This window comes from Ornithorhynchus anatinus, chromosome X1, assembly GCF_004115215.2.
Source record: "Ornithorhynchus anatinus isolate Pmale09 chromosome X1, mOrnAna1.pri.v4, whole genome shotgun sequence".
Classification (NCBI taxonomy): domain Eukaryota; kingdom Metazoa; phylum Chordata; class Mammalia; order Monotremata; family Ornithorhynchidae; genus Ornithorhynchus; species Ornithorhynchus anatinus.
In genome coordinates, this window is record NC_041749.1 from 81,235,238 (window position 1) to 81,258,129 (window position 22,892).

Consider the following 22,892-nt stretch of genomic DNA (forward strand, 5'->3'; position numbering starts at 1 on the left):
GAAGAATTCAGGTGGCTGAAAAACCAGACTACAAATGTCTGTAGAAGACACAATCAAACTGTATGTCACAAGGCAGATATCTAGATGAGAATCTACCTTAACTCTCATTATTTTGAGAGAACTCATTAAGGGCACACACAGTTTGACTGTCACTACCACCTCAACCCCAGAGCCCAATGCTAATCTTTAAAAGCCGTATTAAAGCAGAGGCCCTTAAAATCAGGCCAACATAAATGGGAGCATATCGTAATTATACAATTTCACATCACATGAGGCAATTATGTATTCCACAGAATACTGATTTTGACCAATTGAAATTCCCCTTTCAGTTTAAGTAATTTTTCAAAGGCTTTGCCTTTCCTGGACTTGGGTTCTAATCCTGGTTCTGTCACTTATAATAATAATAATGTTGGTATTTGTTAAGCGCTTAGTATGTGCAGAGCACTGTTCTAAGCACTGGGGTAGATACAGGGTAATCAGGTTGTCCCACATGAGGCTCACAGTCTTCATCCCCGTTTTACAGATGAGGGAACTGAGTCACAGAGAAGTGAAGTGACTTGCCCACAGTCACACAGCTGACAAGGGGCAGAGCCGGGATTCGAACCTTTGGCCTCAGTTATCTCATTTGTAAAATGGGGATTGACTGTGAGTCCCATGTGAGACAGATACTGTGCCAACCTGATTACCTTGCATCCACCTCAGCACTTAGAACAGTGTTCGCCACATAGTATAATTATTGTTATTGTTATTATTCTTGTGTGGGGCTTCCAGGACCCAGACCTAGATATATAGTGAGGAGAGATTGTCAAGGATAACTGAGAAGGGAAGGCACACTTTTGCCTGACAATCACTTTTTTCTGAGCCATGGGACTGGGAACTCCACAGGCTCAAATTCTGTGCTTCGACCCAGCTCGAGCCAAGAATCATGAGTGAAGGACCTGAGTCCATCTTTCTATTGATTGGGCCTAGCCTAATAATAATAATGTTGGTATTTGCTAAGCGCCTACTTTGTGCCAAGCATTGTTCTAAGTGCTGGAGTAGATACAAAGTGATCAGGTTGTCCCACATGAGGCTCACAGTCTTAATCCCCATTTTACAAATGAGGTAACGGAGTCACAGAGAAGTTAAGTGACTTCTGGGGGTGGGGGAAGAGATGGATCTTGGGGTACATCCCATTTTCCTGTAACCTGGAGATACATTCTTAGACAACTCTGCATGCAGGAAAACTCACATCGAAGAAGTCGCCATGTCCAAAGCCATGTTTCTTCCAACACTGCTCATTATGGAGCTGGATGAAGGCATGCTGTCGGAAGAACGCCCCCTAACTCTGCTATTAAGTTCTAGTCAAAGTGGGTAATGAAAACATACATGCATTTGTGAACGTGCAGGTGTGACAACTTGCATTTACATCATGTACTGTGCCAAAGGGCAACAATTTCCAGAAGCACTAGCATGTTGGGCTTGCCTCAGCATATGTGCGTTGGTCAAATCTCTGATTTGTATGAGCCACATATCCAGAGGAACCTAGGAGGCTTTATAAGAGTTCTTGAGCCCCCTCTTTAGCTTTTTCACCACCCAGTTTGACCCTGGCTTACAGACTGCGGTAGGCCTAGATTTATTTGGGGCTCTGCCATGGGGGCTGCCCTGCCGCTCCCCAGAAAAGTCTCAGAAGAAGGAGAATTGGTTGACCCTCTGAGCCCCCAGACACAGAATTATGTAGCTTAAATTTGGATCACTTCTCACCTGAGGGAGTGCATTCCCTGGTGGAGTGAAGGATTAGAGTTGGGGCAGATGGCTTACCTGTTAAGTGCTTCTCTTCCATTGCCTTTGAATTTGAAATTGAGGTATGCTCTCTTTCAGATTCACTCCTCGGCCTTATGGCTTGAGCTAGAAAAATGGGAACAGCAGATGGGGTCTTTGCTAATGGCCCTCTTGAATCAATCCAGTAATGATATTTATGGAGTTCTTACTGTGTACAGAGCACTGTACTGAGGACTTGGGCGAGTCCACTACAACAGGGTTGGTATACACATTCCTTGCTCACAACAAGTTTACAGTCTGGAGGGGCTAGCTAAAGAGACCATCCGGAAATGGTGGTAGTGGTGAGGAAGGGGAGAAAGGATTATAATCCAAGGAACCAGGAACCAATATTAGCCAGTTGTGACTAGGAGTGAGATCAGTTTTGTGTTTTTTTTCACTGCTGTTCTCATCCTGGGTTTAAGTGGTATATGGCTTAATCCTGTCCAATTTAAAGTAAAAGGTGATGAGATTTAAGTCAGGAGCGGGTATTCTTAAGGAAAAGCCAGGGAAAGACTTAGCTGGAGTTTGGGGCTTCAGCCGTCCAGTGCACAAGCTCCCTGGTGAACTGGTGGTGAACTGCCCCCCACCTCCTGTCACCTAGGTGAAGATGGACAGCCGTGGAGGGGAACTGCTGGAATGGGAAGAGATATCTGAGTGGCAGTAAAATGCTGGGCTGGTGGAGGGAAAGATGTAAATGCCTAAACCAAGGCGAACTATGAAAAAAGGGCCTTCCTCCAGTGAGAGACAAGACCATAGGGACCATGAGGCCCGGTGGAAAGAGTACCGGGCCTGAGTCAGAGGACCTGGGTTCTAATTCCAGTTTTTCTAGTTGCTCTGCCAATTGCTTGCTGTGTTACCTGGGGCAAGTCATGTAACGTCTCTGTGCCTCGGTTTCCTCAACTGTAAAATTGGGATTCAATATCTGTTCTCCCTCCTACTTAAGACTGTGTGCTCCCAGGCAGAGACCCTGTCTGACGTAATTAACTAGTACCTACCCCAGTGCTTAGAACAGTATTTGACACATAGTGAGTGATTAACAAGTACCATAATACAAACAAACAAATCCTGATAGCTGTCCCTTGATGGTAGAGTTCTATGTGGGCAGGGCCATGGATGGTGGGAACCAGGTTTAAGTTATATCAAATGTCCTCATTTTGGGCTGCCTCAGACATGGAGGCAGTAGCCTGGGTCAGGCCCCAGGATTTTGGCCCATGCAGGGTTTTTAGTACTAAATGGGCAGCGACTTGAGCGTCTCAGGGCTTAAATAGATGGTCAGATTTGGAATCGGGGATCGAGGGTAGGGGATTTATCCAGACCCAACGGAAACTTGTGGATTTCACCTTCCCCTGGAATGCTGGGTGGAAAGGATGACCATCATGGTTGTTGGAGTCCTAAGGCTGGTTTGCTTCTGGGAGTTGAAGTTCTGGAGGTTCTAGGAACCTCTGAGGCCTTAGGCTTGCCCCAATTCCTGAAGAAGATGCTAGGAAAATTGGTAGATACTATGGGAAGCAGCATGGCCTATCGGAAAGAGCCCAGATTCTAGTCCTGGTCCTGCCACTGCTTGCTCTGTGACCTTGAGTAAATCACTTAACTTCTCTTGGCCTCAATTTCTTTATCTGTAAAAATGAGGATAAAATACCTGTCACAGCCCTGCTGCGACACTTCCTAGTTGTAGTGGATGGGTGAAATCTATTTCCTTAGATTGTAGGGAGGACTGGATGCCTGATCTTCCTGGTCCCCTGCTTTGACCATCTGAAGACCAGGGGCGTGTTGTCTGATAGTGGTGGGAAGAATATAAGTGTTTTCTAGGGATCCACCAAGTCCCTTGGTTTCCTTAAAATTTGGCCTAGAAATGCCATCGTCTTTATCAGCCACAGCACAGCTCCTTGTGTGTCTGTTTATTGTTTTATTGTACTCTCCCAAGTGCTTAGTACAGTGCTCTGCACACAGTAAGTGCTCAATAAATTTAATTGACACACACAGCTAGGCATGTGGGTGTATCCAACTATAATCATAATGAATATGAATTATGGTGTGTATTCAGCACTTACTATGTGTTAGGTGCTGGTGTGGTTACAAAGTTATCAGATTGGATATAGTTCCTGCCCCGCTTGGGGCTCACAATCTAGTTTCCCCATTTTATGAATGAGGAACTGAGGCCCAGAGAGGTCACACAGCGGGCAACTGATGGAACTAGACCAGGTCTCCTGATTCCAAATCCAGGGCTCCTTCCACTAGGCCACACTGCCTCATGGTAAACCCTGTCCCTGCCCTTGAGGAGATTATACTCCTAGTGGGGGAGACCGGTGGACACAAATCACCAAATTTACATTGGTTGTTATTGTCATCAATAATAATAATTGTGGTATTTAAGTACTTATTTTGTAATAATATAATGGTATTTGTTAAGGGCTGTTCTAAGCGCTGAAGTGGATACAGGCAAATCGGGTTGGACACCGTTTCCCCGTCCCACATGGGGCTCACAGTCTCAATCCCCATTTAGAGAACTGAGTCCCAGAGAAGTGAAGTGACTTGCCCAAGGTCACACGGCAGACAAGTGACAGCTGGGATTAGAACCCATGACCTCCTGACTTCCAGGCCCATGCTCTATCCACTATGCTACGGCCATACTAAGTACTGGGGTAAATACAAGATAAGCAGGTCCCACAAACGGCTCCACGTCTGAGGAGAGAGAACAGATATTGAATTCCCATTTTGCAGATGTGGTGTCTGAGGCACAAGCAAGTTAAGTGACTTGCCCTAGGGCACACAGCAGATAAGTGGTGGAGGCAGGATTAGAGCCCAGGTCCCCTGACTCCCAGGCCCATGCTCTTTCCACGAGGCCATGCTGCTTCTCTCGGTTAAAGGAATAAGCAGAGGCACAAAGTAATCTAACAAATCTAAGATATAAGAAACAAGTAGCTATACACAAGAAGGTTAAGGTGTCTGATGGGGTGGGACTACCAGAAACGTAGGGGATTATGAACTGAAATCCTAATTACTCTAATTGATATGTTGGCAAGCACTTCCTTGGATTTAGCCTTTTTTCAAATAAAGAATGCCAGCCCTCTAACCCCTTGTTGTTTCTTTGCAGAATTATTAACTACTCTCTGGTCAATGGAAGTTGTTTTGAAATTTCCATTCCTGTTAGTAAAACTCTGCCCTGGTTGAAATTCCACAGCCCGATCCAAGCTTGACAAGTTCAGGGTTGTATCAGGTGTAACCCCTGACTATCTCTGGACCAATTCCAACCTGACTTTGGGAACAGGATTTCAGTGTAGCTCTCCTGAGAAGGTGCTGATGGAATTTGTAGTTCCAGCAGGTGTTTATACCTATTGGACATGTGGCGAGAGGTAATGAATGTATGTATGTGGGTGGGTGCGTGCGTACATTCGCTACTCTTTGGCAGTCACAGCCACTGCACTCAGTAATGGCCAAGATTCTTTCCAGCCTGTCAAGGGAATGGGCCACTCAGACTGCCTTCTGTTGCCCATCTTAGTAGCCCTCAGGCCAGACTGTAACTGTAATACCTCCCTCTGAAGTTCAGCAACATCACTTCTCCTTCCTCATCTACTCCCTGCTGAAACCCTCTGGTGTCTCCATCTCCCCCATCTCTTGCCCCTGGTGACCTTGTCCCCTGGTGACCTTGTCAACTATTTTGTCGATTACAATTGAAGTCATCAGGAGTGAGCTCCTCAAAGTCTCCCCATCACCTCCCCAACTCCCCCGATCTCTACAGGTACTCCCTAACCCTTCCCGGTCATCTCTTGAGGAAATCTCTCAAATGCTTTCAGATTCTTGCTGTACCTCTGCCCCTACCCCTTCTCCTCTTCTCAAAACTCGTGTTCACTCTTCTCCCTTCCCTGTCTGCAATTTTCAACCACTCGTTCTGTGATAGCTCCTTCAAACATGCTTATGTCTTTCCTATACTAAAAAAACCTTCTCTGGACCCTACTGCACCCCCACTATCGCCCCATTTCCCACCACCAATTCCTCTTCTGATTCCTTGATTGGATTGACTATACCTGCTGCTTCCACTTCCCCCCACCCCTTTTTCATGGTATTTAAGTGCTTACTATGTGATGGGCACTATACTAAGCACTGGAGTAGATACAAGTTAATCAGATTGGACACAGTCCATGTCCCGCATGGGGCTTACGGTCTTAACCCCCATTTTACAGATGAGGTAATTGAGGCACGGAGAAATTAAATGACTTGCACAAGTTCATGTGGCAGACCAGCCAAAATTAGAACCCAGGACCTTCTGACTCCCAGGCCTGTGCTCTGTCCATTAGGTCATGTTGCTTTCTAATGCTTTCTTGAACCATTATAATCTGGTTTCCACTTCTTTCACTCCACTGAGTTTGCACTCTTTAAGGTCACCAGTGACTTCCTCCTTGCCAAATTAGCGGACTCTATCAATCAGTAGTATTTGTTGAGTGTTTACTGTGTGTACAGCACCGTATTAAGCACTGTAATATTGTATCCTAATCCTCCTTGACTCTTGACTCCAAGCGTTGTACTAAGCGCTGGGGTAGATAATCAGTTCACTTACCCCATGGGGCTCACAGACTGAGACGCGAGGTCCTGTTCTGCCCTCTCTGGCCACTCCATCAATCAGTCATATTTATTGAGCACTTAATGTGTGCAGAGCACTGTACTAGGAACTTTGGAGAATATAACAGAATTGTCTTCAAAGCTCTGCATAACCTTGCCGCTTCTTACCTCACCTTCCTTCTCTCCTTCTACATCCCAGCCCGCACATTCCGCTCCTCTGGTGCTAACCTTCTCACTGTGCCTCATTCTCACCTGTCCCGCCATCGACCCCTGGCCCACATCCTACCTCTGGCCTGGAACGCCCTCCCTCCGCAAATCTGCCAAATGATCACACTTCCCCCCTCCATAGCCCTACTTGAAGGCTCACCTCCTCCAAGAGGCCTTCCCAGACTAACCACCCCCTTTTCCTCAGCTCCCCCTCCCCTCCGTGTCTCCCCAACTCACTCCCTTTGCTCTACCCGCCTCACAGCACTTGTGTATATATGTACATATCTACAATTCTATTTATATCGATGTCTGTTTACTTGTTTTGATGTCTGTCTTCCCCCTTCTAGGCTGTAAGCCCAGTGCGGGCAGGGATTGTCAAGCCCAGTGTGGGCAGGGATTGTCTCTCTTGCTGAAATGTACTTTCAAAGAGCTTAGTACAGTGCCCTGCACACAGCAAGTGCTCGATAAATATGATTGAATGAATTGGTAGACATGTTCCCTGCCCACAAGGAGCTTACAGTCTAAAGGGACTCACAGTCTCTTTTGCTGGTTCCCTTTTACCCTCTGCTCTCATCCTGTGTGGTGTTATTATGGGTGTCACTTAAGTTTCTATTCTGGCCCACTCTTTTAACTGTACATTCATTCCCTCCGGGAACTTAGCTATTCCTGTGGCTTCTGCTACTCTCTTTATGTGGGTCCTTCATGTTTCCTCTTGCCTCCAGGACAGGTCCACGTAAATCACCAACCAGCGCCTTAAGCTCAGTATGTCTAAGGTTGAACTCCTCATTTTTCCTTTCAAATCTACTTCTCCAGCTGCATTTCCTATCCTAGCTGAAAACCCCCACCATGCATCCTGTCTCCAAAGCCCATGACCTTGGTATACTCCTTGACTCCTCACTCTTTGTCAGTTCTCACATTTTCTGTAACTAAAACCAGCTGGTTTTCCCTCCATAACATTTCCCAGATCTGCCCCTTCCTTCAAAAGGCCTCCCCCCTAGTCCAGGGACTCATCACATCCTGACTAGATTGCTATACCAGCCTCCAAGTCTGCAGTCTAAACCCTTTCCAATCTTTACTTCATTCTGCTGCCTGGATCATTTTTTGAAAAATGCTCTTCAGCCCTTATCTTCCCATTCCTCAAAAACCTTTAGTGGTTGCCCATTACTTTCTCCTTAACAAGTAGAAATGCAGCATGGCCAGATGGATAAAGTACAATCCTGGGACCCGGAGGACCTGGGTGCTAATGCTGGCTCTGCCACTTACTTGTCTGCTTTGTGACGTTGGGCAAGTCACTTAACCTCTCTGTGCCTCAGTTTTATCATCTGTAAAATGGGGTTTCAACACCTGTTCTCCCTTCTACTTAGACTGTGAGCCCTGGGTGGATGGTTAACTTGTATCTATCCCAGTGCTTAGAACAGTGCTTGACACACAGAGCTTGACAAATACCATAAAAAACAAACAAAAAAACATGATCATTGACTTCAGGGTACCTCATCATCTCTCTCCCTCTTACGTATCCACTTTATTCTCCCATTACACCCCAGCTTTCACTCATCATTCCTCTCAGGGTAACCTATTCATTCATTCATCTATTTGTATTTGAGTGCTGGCCCTGTGCAGAGCACTCTACTAAGCACTCAGGAGAGTACAGTACAACAAGAATGAACAGGCACAGTCCCTGCTCACATTGAGCTTACAATCTAGAGGTGGGCGAGACGGATATCAATCCAATACAGATATGTACATAAGTGTTGTGGGGCTGGGAGAGGGAAAGAACCAAGGGAGCAAGTCAGGGCGATGCAGAAGGAAGCAGGAGAAGAGGAAAGGAGAGATTCAGTCTGGGAAGGCCTCTTGGAGGAGTGGTGCCTTCAATAAGGCTCTGAAGGGGAGGGAGAGTAATTGTCTGTTGGATTTGAGGAAGGAGGGCATTCCAGGTCAGAGGCCGTGTGGGCTAGGGGTTGGCACTATACCTCCTCATCTCTCCTGCCCTCAAACCCCTTGCTCCCACCCTTCCTGCCTGGAACTCCCTCCCTCTCCAAATCCTTCAGACCACAGCTCTCCCCACTTTCACAGCCCTTCTGAAATCCCATCTCCTCCAGGAGGCTTACTCCAATAAGTTTTGCTTCTCCCATGTTACATCCTCCCAACTACTACTTGAGCATTTTTGTGCCACCTGCACACTTATGAAGTTACAACCATCCGAAGCACTTCTGTACATATCCGTCTGACATACTCTTGTATTTTTCCCATAACCCTCATCCTTTAGGGCAAGGATCAGGCCTTCTACCTCTGCTAACCCTTTGCCTACATCCTGCCTCTGGCCTGGAACTCCCTGCCCTTTCATATCTGACAGATGATCACTCTTCTCATCTTCAAAGCCGTATTAAAAGCACATCTCCTCCAAGAGGCCTTCCCTGACTAAGTCCTCATTTCCCCTATTTCCTCACCCTTTTGCATCGCCTTTGCACTTGATTTGTACCTTTCATTCACCCCATCCTCAGCCTCATAGCAGTTATGTATATATTTGTAATTTATTTTGTCTCCTCCTCTAGAATATGAGCTCCTTGTGTGTGGGAAACATGTCTACCACATCTGTTATATTGTACAAGTGCGTAGTACAGTGCTCTGCATACAGTAAGCACTCAATAAAGATGATTGATTCTACCTCTACTATACTGTCCCAAGCACTTCGTATACTGCTTTGCACCGAGTAGGTGCTCAGTACATACTACCAACTGATTGGTTCCGAGATATGCCTCTCAGCCCAGCAGAATGGACTCTTGGGGAATTGGAGAGAGCCTTTTGTTTACTCTCGGAGGAGCCTCATTTTTGTGGCAGCTGTGGAATCCAGCCAGTTTGTGTTTGCGTGAGTTAAGTCCACTGTGCAGTTTCATTGGAAAAATCTGGGTTACAGTAGGTCATGGCACCAGATGGCTGTACCTACTTAGAAAGCCGTGGATTATTAAAGGGCTATTGTGGTTCCCTTTCACATCCATTCCCCCTTCCGCATCATCGAATTATTGTTGAATGCTTAGGGAAACTGGTAGGGTTCAGTGTAATTCTTTTTTGGATTGTTCTGCATATTGAGTTTTTTTTCCAGCCATTTTGCAAGATTCCTTCATTCTGCTGCACCTTTTCTGTGGTTGTAAATGAGCGCCCTCCCCAACCACCCCCATCCCCAATTCACCCATCCTTAGTGCTGCTCAGGGCTCAGCTTTCCTGCCTCACAAACATTGTGTTTGGGGTTTCAGAGAGCTCATCCAGATTATAAAATCATCACGTGATGAATTTACTTAGTGGAGTAGTCCTTCATGGGATTTAATGGAGGGTCTGGGGGAACTGATTAGGGAGATTTTTTTTTGTTTGTTTTTTTGTTTTTGTTTTTTTTAGGGTCCAGAAACGGGATAGTAGGGAATGGGGGTTTGTGAGAGGGGTGATAGGAATGGTCAGCAGTGGGAGGAGACCTGGGTCTAGGAAAGCTGGAAAGGCTGCTGACAAAGCAAAGAGCATTGGCAGAGAGAAGGGGAATCTGAAGACCAGAGGAAGTAAAGAACAAATGAACAAACAAAAAAATCCTGAGAAGGTTTTAGTTGAAAGAAGCTCCCTCTGCCAACCCTTCTGTAAAGTCTGTAGGATTAAGCCTATGAAGACACCCCTATTGGCTGTTTTGGGGTGTCATTCCTTCAATCATATTTATTGAGTGCTTACTGTGTGCAGAGCACTGTACTAAGTGCTTGGAAAGTACAACTCAAGTCCTGGCCAGAGGTTCTGTCCACCTTGGGCACGGACAACTGAAGGACAAAGCTATATCCCTCCTCAAGGCTCTGCATCTTCCGAGTGGGTTCTTGAGGAGCAGCCCCTATTGGGTGCAAAGTACTGGGTTAAGTGCTGGAAAAAGTACAAGGTTGAGAATTACACATGGTCCCTGGCATCCAAGGGGCTCACAATCTAAGAATAAGAAACGGACTGGGATTGAAAGGGGGGGGAAGGGGAGAAGAAGAAATGGAAGAGAGGGAGCCAAAAGAAAACATTGTCAAAGATGAACAGATGGGATGACACCTGGGTAGACCCCAGCAGGTAATTTCCCCAGAGTAAATATGATATTTAAGTGCCAAGATACCATATAATCAGATTGGACAGCATCTGTCCCACCCAGGGCTCCTAGCCTAAGGGGAAGGGAGAACAGGTATTGAATCTCAGAGAAGGCAAGTGACTTGTATAAAGTCACAGAACAGGTATTTGGCGGAGCTAGGATTAGAACTTGGCTGTTCTGACTCCCAGGCCACTGCTCTTTCCACTAGGCCACACTGCTGAAAGCAGAATGAAATTTTGCCTGTGCACTTAGCTCTGTACCCTTTAAGCACTTGATATTCACCCCATTCTCAGCCCCACGGCACTTAGGTACGTATCCCTATACTCTCCCGTTTCCCCTATCTGTGACTGATTTTAATGTCTGTCTCCCCCTCTAGTCTATAAACTCCTTGTGGGCAGGGATCGTGTCTGCCAACTCTATTGTACTGTACTCTCCCAAGCCCTTAGTACCGTGCTCTGCACACAATAAATGCTCAATGAATACCATTGATTGGGTCATCATGGTACAATTTTATTTATTCATCCTCTTTATTAATAATAGTAATGATGGTATTTGTTAAGCGCTTACTACGTGCCAAGCACTGTTCTAAGCATTGGGGTAGATACAAGGTAATCAGGTTGTCCCACATGGGGCTCACAGCCTTAATCCCCATTTTTCAGATGAGGGAGTTGAGGCACAGAGAAGTTGCCCAAAGTCACACAGCTGACAGGTGGTGGAGCTGGGATTAGAACTCACGACCTCTGACTCTCAAGCCTATGCTCTTTCCACTGAGCCATGCTGCTGCTTCTGCTGCTGCTTCTATTTATTGAGCACTTTACTGTGTGCAGGGCACTTGGGAAAGTACAGTATAACAGATTTGGTAGATATGTTCCCTGCCCACGTGAAGTTTACATTTTGTTTTCCTCCAAAGTTAAATCACAGCGTGGCGCAGTGGAAAGAGCACGGGCTTTGGAGTCAGAGCTCATGAGTTCGAATCCCAGCTCTGCCACTTGTCAGCTGTGTGACTGTAGGCAAGTCACTTAACTTCTCTGTGCCTCAGTTCCCTCATCTGTAAAATGGGGATTAAGTGTGAGCCCCACGTGGGACAACCTGATTCCCCTGTGTTTACCCCAGCGCTTAGAACAGTGCTCGGCACATAGTAAGCGCTTAACAAATACCAAATACCAACATCACATGGCCACTGACCAGCATTGTTAAATTATTGCCTCGTCTCTCAAGGAAGCCATTAGAATATTTTCTCAATTCTTAAGGACAGTCGTTCCTGCCTAGCAGCCTGATTCCAAAGTTACACACTTTTTGCCACAGCCCCCACCCTGTCCTTTTGTGCTGCCAGTAGACTGTAAGCTCCTTGAGGGCAAGGACTGGGTCTCTTTTTTTGGATTGTTCCCCAGTTGCTTAGTACAGAGCTTTGCACATAGGTGCTCAAAGCTGTGGCCGATGACAGGGAGTTCAGGAGAAGTGTTGCAGAACCTCACTGGTGTTAGAGAATAGGATCTGTTCTCATCTTGATGTTTGGTCTGCCTGCCCATTAGGAACTCTGTGTTGGTTACTCCTGTTGTCATTACTTAAGCTTTGGAGTGTCTTTCCACTAAGTGGGTACATGAGCTGCTAGCTTTTCCTTTTCATTAAGGAATTAAGTTGTCGCGTTTGGCAAAGCTGTTGATAAATAACTGTTTCTAGGACTGGAGTGGTTCAGCCATTACTGCTCAGCACTGCGCAGGAAAGTGGAGGTGAGGGAATCTTAGTCTCCATGGTGTGGGGTCTCTTTTGCTGTTTTGAGAATTCAGTTTTGGGTTTCTGCTAGTTCCACCTATCTGCATTTGGGAAATATTGATTCATCTTACCTCTAAAGGAAGTAAAGATGAGACATTTTGAATAGTTGGGAGCAGAGTTTGTTGTGTTACCACCCCTCCAGGAAGTGGAATATGGCCTGGATTTCTGGTCCCTTCCCCTCCCTCAGATCGTTTGCTATTGTCTTTTTTTTTGTTTTTTACCCTTTGAAGGGCATTAGAACAAGGGCCATGGGCAGGATTTGTGGGAGACAGATGGCTGGCAAAGTGAGGATTATGTGATTTAACAGGAGGAGAATTAGAGGGCACCTGAAAGGTGCCTGATGGTGACAGACAGAACAGTCCTTCTCTTTGTGCTTGACATAATAACTATGGTATTTAAGCAATTACTGTGTACTGAGTACTGGGGTAGATAAAATACAATCAGATCAGATCCAGTCCCTGTCTCACTTGGGGCTCACATTCAGAGCAGGAGAGAAATCAGGAATTTAATCCCCATTTGACAGAGGCTCAGAAAAGGTAAATCCAAGGTCACACAGCAGGCAAATGGCAGAACTGGGATTAGAACTTGGGTCCCTTGACTCTCAGGCCCGTGCTCTTTCCACTAGGCCTTGTTGCTTGTCATTGCTTTTCAGGAATGTTAAGTGGGCCCAGTGGGGAAGGGACACACAATCAAGCGGAGTTATTCTAGTGGCATCCTGATGAGTGCATTTTGAGTTTGGGACTATGGCTAGGCTAGGATTTAGCTTCGACTGGACTTGGGTTCTCAGGGTTTGTCTTGTCTTATGCAGTTGAGTCGTCTCCAACCCATAGCAACTCCATGGAAACATCTCTCCCAGAACGTCCCACCTCCATCTGCCATCGTTCTGGTAGCGTATCCAGAGCGTTTTCTTGGTAAAAATACGGAAGTGGTTTACCATTGCCTTCTTCCTCAGAGTAAACTTGAGTCTCTGCCCTCAGTTCTCTTCCATGCCACTGCTGCCCAGCACGACTGAGTTTTGACTTGCAGCAGATTGCCTTCCACTCACTAGCCACTGGCCAAGCTCGGAATGGAATGGACATGCCTCTGCTTGACTCTCCCTCCCGTGGCCTGGACTGGTAGAGTACTAGGAACTCTCCAGGTGAGATCCTGAGAGAGGGTTCTCAGGGCTTACCCAGTTTGGAAAGTTGGCTGTCCTGGGAAGGAAGAGGAGGAGGAAGAGGAAGAAGGAGGGAAGTGGGAAGGCCTTCTACCTTCATCCTTAGAGAAGCAGCATGGCCTATCAGAAGGAGCACGTCCAGGGAATCAGGAGGCCTGGGTTCTAATCCTGGCTCCTCCACTTGCCTGCTGTGTGACCTTGGGCAAGTAGTCATTTATCTGTGCCTCATTTTCTTCTCATAAAAAATGGGGATAAAATACCTATTCCTCCTTAGCTTGTGAACCCCATGTGGGATAGGGACTGAGCTCGATCTGCTTATACTCTACCCCAGTGCTTAGTATGGTGTTTGGCACACAGTAAGTTCTTAACAAGTGCTATTATTATTGTTATTTTCTCTTAGTAGTATTGTTTTCCTTACATGGTGAGACCCTGGACTTGCCTGACCCACTCCATGCAAGGTTTTGAGAGCTGGGTCATTACTCCCCCAAAGTATTTTTGTTAGTGCCTGTATGCTGTGATGAACAGAGTGAGACAGGCATGGCCCCATGCTGACACGATGGTCTAGCAAACTCTGCAGAAATTCCTGAGGAGTAGCCACAGTTTTGCCCTTCCAGAGATCTGCCTTCTGTATTTTCAGGGATAAGAGTGACTAGAAGCAGAAGACATCCTTGCAGAAGCCACAGAAGCTCGTTGCAGGCGGGGAACATGTCTACCATCTGTTATATTTTACTTTTCCAAGTGCTTAGTAGAGTGCTGTGCACACAGTAAGCGCTCAATAAATTTTATTGATTGATGGAGCTCAGTGACACCAGATGGTAACTCTTGACTTGGTTCTTGAGAGGGCAAATTCAGAAAGTACTCTGGGTCTGGAGCCAGGGGTGACAGCAGGGCCCAGATCTGCCTGGAATCTTGGTTGATTCTCTGGTAGCCTCGGAGACTGTTTGGTAAAAGGCCTATCGCCTTTTGCTTTCCTCCTTCACTTCCCCCAAACCTCAGCAGAATACCAGGTCAGCTGGAGTGGTGACTCCAGCAGAGTGTCAAAGGCCCATGGGGAGGTTGTGACTTATGGTTTGGAAACTAAGGACTGAAAGGGGAGAGTGCACAGTGAGCAGGCTTTCAGTTTTGTGTAATTGTGTTTTAATGAGAGTGGATTGCTGCTGCTTGGGTTCCTCCACTTGGTGGTGGTGGTGATGATGAGTCAGAGAGCCCAGTTCCCTCCCTGTCCCAAAACATCACAAGCGTCAGCTTTCCAGAGACAGAAACTAGATCTAGGGCAGGATAGCTACGTCTGAGGACTTGGCAGGCCTTGTTTACTGTGGAGAGGTGAGGGTTGAGGACAAGTGCTTTGGCTGAAGAGTGGGCAGATTTATGATGTCAAACAGACCAACGTTGCTGCGGTATACTCGAAAAGTGATTTTATTTTGTATTGGATTGAGTGGTCAGAAAAATTCTGTCCTAAGGCGGAGCACCTTTTTTTACCAGTCCCAGTCAGCTTGGCCATGGGCTACTCCTGTGAGAGAACAGGGATACTGAACTCTCTGCTCAGCCTTCCCTAAAGAACAAAGGCCTAATTTATTGTGCATTCATCTCCTCTCTTATTCCCCCTGTTGTTGCCCTGTCTGGGATGATAATCTTTCTGGACATCCCCTTGCATCTGTCTGGCAGTGTCTGGGGTTGGGTTCTTTTTAGGGGTGATCGGGAGCCATCCACAGGACCCCATGCTGAGAAACCCCCAACCATCCAACCCCTTTTGACTTGTAGCCTCAGTGATATGTTGTTAGCTTTCAAAGGGATTTAATGAATTAAAATTGGAGAATCTGAGAGTTCAGCTGGTAAGCTCTCGAGAAACAAACAGATCGATACTCTGATTTGTGTTTGCTGACCAGAAGAGATTTCCTCATTACAGACCCCCTCCACCCCAACCTCTGCCAGCTTCCCCTCCTGATGGAAGCCCAGCAATTGGATGCAAAAGAAATCCAATTTGCTCCTGTTAAAGAGTTTCCTCTTAGCTTTCATTGAACCAAGTTGCTAAAGCTGATTTGCTCTGTGAGTATGTGACTGGGTAAAGGTGTGTTAGTGATGAAAATCCCCTGCCCGTTCCCCAACATGAACCTAGTAAGCAGTGAACATTCCCAGATGGGGCACTGTTTTAGTGTCTTGATAATAATAATAATTGTGGTATTCGTTGAGGACTTATTATGTACCAGGAACTGTACTAAGCTCTGAGGTAGGTACAAGGTAGTCGTGTTGGACACAGTCCCTGTCCCACATAGGCTCACAGTCTTAATCCCCATTTTACAGATGAGGTAACTGTGGCCCAGAGATGTGAAGTAACTTTGCCCAAGGTCACACAGCAGACAAGTGGCAGAGCCGGGATTAGAACCCAGGTCCTTCAGCCTCTCAGGCCTGTGCTCTATCCACAAGGCTTGTGGGGCTGGGACAGTGGTAAAGTGTCTCTCCTGCTGTAGTCAGAGATATTGGAACCCAATTCTGGCCAGGACTGCTGCCCCTCTGGTCTCTTTTTGGCCACTTTAGCAAGAGGTTCTGCAGGAAGTGATGGCCAGCACAGGACTCTGCCCACCTATTCCTCTGCCCATCACCCACTGCCATCAGCATGACCGATCCACCCTCAACTGCCTTGGAAGTTTCACCTCCATAAGGATCAGCGACCCAGTTTGATTTGCCTTTGTACTTTCTCATTCCCCTTGTTGCTTCCCTCAATCTGGGAGGAGGATCTTCTTTCTCAACAGTTCCTACCTACTCACCCAGATGTCTACACCTTTAGTTATGAGGGTAATGATAATTGTGGAATTCGTCAAATGCTTACTCTGTGCCAAGCACTGTACTAAGTGCTGGGGTAGATACAAGATCATCAGGTCCCGTGTGGGGCTCAGTCTAAGTAGGCGGGAGAACAGGTATTGAATCTCCACTTTACAGCTGAGGGAACTGAGGCTCAGAGAAGTTAAGTGACTTGCCAAATGTTTCCCAGCAGGTAGATGGTGGAACCGAGATTAACAAAAAGTAAATCCTCCAGAGAGAGAACTGCCATGGTAGGGAATTGGAAAGGCCGTTGTAAAGTGGCCCGATTGCGTGGGAGCAGTGATTTATAAAGCCAGCCCTGAAGGGTTACGCTGTCGTTTATAAAGAACGCTCAGAAATGCACAAACACCATTCTTAGCTACTCATCACCGATTCTCAGACTGAGAAACAGCAGCACTCTAGCAGCAGTGCTAGAATCTTGTAGTAGTAATATTTATTTATGAAGCACCTACTGTGGGCAAAGCCACAGTGTTTTTCCCAAGCACTGGGGAGAAAATACACAGGTGAGGATTAGACATGGTAGTGTCTGGCCCCTAAGGGGATCTCAGTCTGAGAATGGGGGTGGAGGAGGGGAAGGAACTGGCGACAGATACATAAGGAAAGATGCAACAATAAAGACACAAAATCATCAAGCAAGACAAGGACAAAGGTAAAGTTAAAAAAAAAAAAAATCAAAACACAAAAGAGCCAAAAGGTGCTGTGGCTGGTGGAGCAGAGTTTGGGGCTTCTGGTGGCTTAGAGTCCAGCTGCCACGGTAACCACTCCAGCAACTGCCACAGCCCTCTCAGTATCTGAGTCTTGTGGAGGCTGTAATCGTGTGTCCTTCCCGCTGGAGTGAGGCCCCAGGATGGCCTGGGGGATGAGGGTTGGCGAGATTCCCCAGCGATGTGGCTCAGTAGCCCGAAGGCTAAGGCCCGCCCGGTGCTGGTGTCCCTCCCCCAGACAGCTTGTTAGCAGTCGGGGCTGCCTCTTCTCCTGGATCATGCCCGGCAGGCCTTTGGGATGGGGAAGCCTTCAGAAAAAGGGAGCTCAGGGAAACGGGTCGGTCATGCCAAATGGTCTTTGGCCTTAATGTGTTTTTCCCCTTGAAATTTTTCTAGCCTTGGCCCAGCGTGTCCAACCTGGCAAAGGATTTCATTGACCGCCTTCTGACTGTGGATCCTGGGGACCGGATGACAGCCCTACAAGCCTTAAAGCACCCGTGGGTGGTCAGCATGGCTGCCTCCTCGTCCATGAAGAACCTACACCGCTCTATCTCTCAGAATCTCCTCAAGAGGGCATCTTCCCGCTGCCAGAGTACCAAGTCAGCCCAGTCCACCCGTTCGAGCCGCTCCACCAAGTCCAACAAGTCCCGGCGGGTGCGTGAACGGGAGCTGCGTGAACTCAATCTGCGCTACCAGCAGCAGTACAACGGCTGAGGGCCTCACGGGGGAGGAACCCGTCTGAAGTCTTCCCAGATGCACCCCTATCTTCCTCCCCCCATCCCTGGCTGGGCTGGAGAGAGGGCTGGGAATTGGGGGGGAGAAGGAGGGACGGTGAAACTCGCCCTCATGACGTGTCCACTGAGACATCCGGGCTCCTGTTACCTCCTGACCCTACAGCCGGGGGAAATGAGGTTGGCCAGCAGCTCATGAAATCTGTGCTTTTCTGGGGGAAGTGGGGGTGGGGTGGCTGTCAGGAGCCAGTGCACAGGTGGAAGAGTGAAACCTTCCTGTCCTTCGTGACCCGGGCTCAGCCAGGCCAAAGTGGGCCAGTGTCACAAGTTCCAAAGTGCCTCTACTCACACAAAGGTCAGCTAAGGACCAAATGAAAAGGACAGTCACCGTGTGGGTCCAGCTCCCCAGAGTTTATTGGTGCCAGAATCTAAGGCCTTAGACCATGACTGTGTGTATGTACGTGTGTGTATATGTGTATATATGCACACAAGCATCCACATCCATGGACCCACATGGGTGTTTGGTGGGCTCCAGCCAGAGAGCCCAGCTCTTGTTGGACTCCTGCAGGGTGTTTCCTGCACTGCTGGAGTAAATGGAGGTTTCTGTGATTCACCATATTGCCTTTCCAGAGCTAAAGAAAAACTTGATAGCCTTTTATAGTCCCCTTGTCACAAGGAGAGAGGGCAGGATGGGAAATGGTTGGACATGTATGTCTGTCTGGCGCCTTGGAGCCCAGACCTTGGGCAGTAGTAAGTAGTCTGAGACTCTATGCAGGAGGGAGTGGGTTTGGAAAGACCCTGAAAACAGTGTTTTTTGGTGCACTGGAAAACCCAAGACCAAAAAAAAAAAAAAAAGCATCCCCATTCTCCCCCCCTGCACATCCTCCCCCCCTTTAAAGAAACAATCCCCCCTGGAAAGCCTTCTCCTTTCCCTGGCAGCCTCTGGCTAAAACTGGAAGGGGTGTCTGCTGGCCAGGCTGCCTTGAGCCGAGATTTGGTTGTACTGTTCAGTGTTGGTCCTTCCCCACTAACAGTCCTTGCTGGAAGCTGCAGCTGACATTATCTGCCTCCTCCTCAGTTCTTCCTTGCTCAGGGGAACAGCAAGACCAACAGCTTCCAAGGACCCGATCCGGCTTATCTTCATCTCCGGGGCTCCTCTTTGGAGGAGGAGGACGCGAGGATGATGCTTGGGAATTGGAGAGGTGTCACCAGCACTCCTGAAAACGAACATCTCTGGCTGGGGTGCTGTAAACTGGTTCCATTTTGTTGTAAGCAGCACTGGGAGAGGGAGAACTGGACTCCCGTGGGAAGAGGAAGGGTTTAAAATGTGCTCATGTAGTTAGCACTCTTTGAAATCCCCAAAGCTCCAACTCTGCCTTCTGTACAGTGAGCCATTTCCCTGGGGGCAGATGGCAGGACAGCATCCTCTTACCTCCGGGGGAAAAAAATCATCTGTCCCAGAGTTGGGCACTTCCCCCCCACCCTCGGCCAGAGTCCCCTAGTCCAGATTTCTGTGTCCTTCCGAGGGTTGGGTGGTGGTGGCATCATCTGACTCCGTAAGGTCTTTGACCCTTCTCCAGCTCGATCATTCATGACTGAGAGGAGGGCACCGGGGACAGCAAGTGCTGTCAGTCTGCCCAGCAGGGGAAGTGTTACCCCAGGGGCACTTGATTACGGGACCGTTTTGAGCCGCTCTACCCAGAGTCCCATTCCTAGCTCTGGGTAAAGCATGGGGGAATTCCCCCTGCCTCAGGTCTTGGGTCTCACCTGGGAGAAGAGGGCTGTCTCAAGGAGTCACTGTGCCCCAGAAAGTGGGAAGCTCTCCAGTTCAGCCTCCCATCCATTCTTGCCTTTGGAAGATGGGGAGTGGCCGGAGCGCTCTGCTATCTTTAGAGCAGAGCCGACTGGTCCTTGGCCTTGGGTGTGGCTATGTCTGGTGAGGTCAGGGAAGAAGAGAGACCTTCTCTACCAGTGGGCCAGATTGAGTTTGGGGTTTTCTTACCCAGAATTCGGATGGGGCAGCATCTAGGTTTCCTGGCAATGCCCGGAGGGTTCCTGAGCAGCCCAGAAGCTCTGTCTTGGCTAATGTATGTGGCTCAATCCCAGGCTTCCATGTTGAAGTCAGTGTGGGATCTGCAATGACTCCGGGCTGATTCTAGCTCATTCATCTTGGCCATTATTGGATTCCTTTCCACGAGAGCTCTCTCCAGCCTTCCCCGTCCTCATTTGTCCGTACGGAGAGTAGAGCTTGGTATGCTGGGGACCTTGGAGTCTTGTGCTCCTGCTCTTTGCTGCAGGTTTGCGTTGGACCTGTCTCATCCATCCTGGCCCACAGTTCTCTGGCAGATGCTAGTGCCTTTCTGCGTGAGCTTGGTTGGTTGGCTGGATGCAGTTGGCAGCCTTGCTCTTTCTTCTCTCCACTCTGCCTAAAGACAGTGCTGTGTCACCCAAGGGAGAAGCTCCCTGCCCATATGTGAAGTTTTGCTTTTGGCTCACTTGCACTTGTAGCCCACCTAAGACTCAGCAACTGCACTAAGTCGTCTGCCTTGCCCTGGTGTTATGTCTTTTCCCCCCATTTCTGTTTCCTGATGGTGGGGGTTACGGTTGACTCGAGGTGTTTTTAAGGCCTCAGAATGTCCTCTAGTCAGGGGATGGTGTGGCATAGGTCACCGAAGGCCATAGACTTTCCAGAAGAAGGAAACGCAAAGAATCTGGAGATGACGTCTGAGTTCTCTTCCCGTGTGGCTGCGGAAAAGAGATCCAAGGACATCGTCTCTGATAAGGACCAGACGGTGCACTTTTGCCAATGGATGTGTCTTTCTTAAGGGCTTTGTCGTGGTGGGAATGAGGTTTCTCTGCGCAAGATTTGGTGACTCAGGTTGGAATTGAGCGAGGGGGCTGGAGGAACCACTAAAAAGGGTGTGAGTGGCACTGAGTCACTGCAACAAATCGCCTGTTGTGCCCAGCAGGTGATCTGGGCCCATGTTCTTCAGACCCTGTTTGTGGGGGGAAAAAGCCAGGAGGCCATAGGACTGGGAGTCTGAGCAGTCCAGATTCTTTCCCATGGCAAGGCTTTCTGTAGGAATTTTCCATAAATGAAAGAGAGAGTCAGAGAGAGAGAGTGAGTGTGTGTGAGAGAGAGAGTAAAATTCACACCATATGTATGTGTGTGTATGTGAGAGAGAGAGTAAAATTTACACCATCCATGTCTGACCACCAATTTCATCCATTCCCTGAGGCACCCTGATTACTTCACCCTTAATCCTCGCTAAGTGCAGAATGGGTACCATCCTTCGGATATCCATACCAGAGCAAAGGTTGGAGCTCAGCCTGACAGTGACATCCCCAAGTGGCCAACTTTTGGGGCCCAGTCCCAAAGGTGGCTGCCCTCCTGGCAGCCGCACGACACATCCACCTGGTCCATCCAATCAGTGGTATTTGTTGAGCGATTATCCTAAACCTCCTGGTCTGGAGGTGAGTCGTCCCCTCTCTGATCACTCTTGCAGCAGCCCCTGGCTGACAGCCCCCATCTGAGCTGCTGCTCCTCTGGTTCTTATATGTCTCCCCTCATGGACATCCTCATGTTTCTACTGGGGTAATCAGCCACCCTCACCACTGCTGTTCTCAGGCTTTCCTCGCCTCACTCTTTCCCTCTTTCCCACAGGTCTGTCTTCTGACTCCCTGGGTGAGAGGCGAATGAGGCTTCTGCCTCTGCGGGGTTCTTCCCAGGTGAAAAAGCAGAGCCCTATTTCGATTTCGGTTTTTTTCTTTAGCCCCAGATGCTGCCTGGAGAGGATAGTGAGGGTTCCTTGGGCCAAGCTGCCGTTTGGGGGCTTAGAGGGACATCTAGTGGCCAACTGGGGTGTCTGCTTTGGAGAGATTCTCCTATTTTGGAGATGATGATATTTAAGCGCTTACTATGTGCAGAGCACTGTTCTAAGCGCTGGGGGTAGATACAGGGTCATCAGGTTGTCCCTCTTGAGGCTCCCAGTCTTAATCCCCGTTTTACAGATGAGGTCACTGAGGCACCGAGAAATGAAGTGACTTGCCCACAGTCACACAGCTGACAAGTGGCAGAGCCAGAATTCTAACTCATGACCTCTGACTCCCAAGCCCGGACTCTTGCCACTGAGTCACGCTGCTTCACTGAGCACTTAGGGAGAGCACTAGGCAGAGAGTCTAAGCCGCGGGGAGAGAGCCATGGGCAACAGTACGGCCATGTAGGACCCGGTATTAATGAGGTTACTCTCCCCCCCCCCCCCCCACAACCTCGGCTTCTCTCCGGCTTCCACCTCCAAGTCCTACAGCTGAAAGCAGTGCTAGTGTTTATGAGGATGGACCTGGGAGGGAAATGCAATGGTTCAGGCAAGAGGGGAGGATGGGAGAATCAGAGCTACCCCCCCCCCCCCACCAAGAAATGCTTTCTGTTTGAGTGGATTCAGGTGGGCATCCCTCTGACATCATTACATTGCTCCGTGTGCCTGATGTAACGTGTGCAGTGTTGCACGCATCTGGTTGGATGGTGTCTGCCACCTAGGGAGGAGGCAATCTGGTATTTATTGAGCACTTTGTGCGGAGCACTGTACTAAGCTCTTGTGAGAGTACAGCACAACAGAGTTGGCAGATACATTTCCTCCCCACGACAAGTTTACAGTCCGAGGTAAGCGTGTTTTGGACAGGGCATGTATCTACCAACTCTATTGTACTGTCCTGAGCGCTCAGTACAGTGCGCTGCACATGGTAAGTGCTCAACAAATACCATTGATTGATAGGGAGGAGGCAGTGTCGTCGTCGTCCCCCCCCCAACCTCAAGGCAGCCAGATGTCTGTAAAAGCCGGCCCTGGTGGCAATTGCTCCTTGCTGCATTCTCTCCCTGGCCACTATTGTCCTGGGGTAGAGCCCTGCAGAGGCTGTGAGTAGACCGGAATGAGATCCGACCTTATAGCGCTGTCTTCCTGCCCCCATTGTTGGCATTTTGGACTTGTGGCGGTGGTGCTTCTGGACCAGAAGTGGCCAAGTGGCTCAGCGTTCACCTGCAGGTGGATGCTATG

The 22,892-nt window shown here is 48.3% G+C and overlaps 1 protein-coding gene and 1 non-coding gene across 3 annotated transcripts in view; one reads left to right on the top strand and one right to left on the bottom strand.

The window, feature by feature from the left end:
• The window catches only part of PSKH1 (protein serine kinase H1), a 61,264-nt gene extending 39,465 nt beyond the window's left edge, over positions 1–21,799 (top strand). For both annotated transcript variants that reach the window (XM_007666330.3, XM_003430487.4), the window contains one exon: positions 17,507–21,799. In XM_007666330.3, coding sequence (XP_007664520.1) covers positions 17,507–17,824 — 318 coding nt within the window. In that variant the 3' untranslated portion in view covers positions 17,825–21,799. The remainder of the gene's footprint in view (positions 1–17,506) is intronic.
• LOC114806917 lies at positions 13,449–13,586 on the bottom strand. Its single transcript, XR_003754970.1, has one exon. It is a non-coding gene; the product is annotated as a small nucleolar RNA SNORA7 (small nucleolar RNA).
• Positions 21,800–22,892: the final 1,093 nt, after the last annotated feature.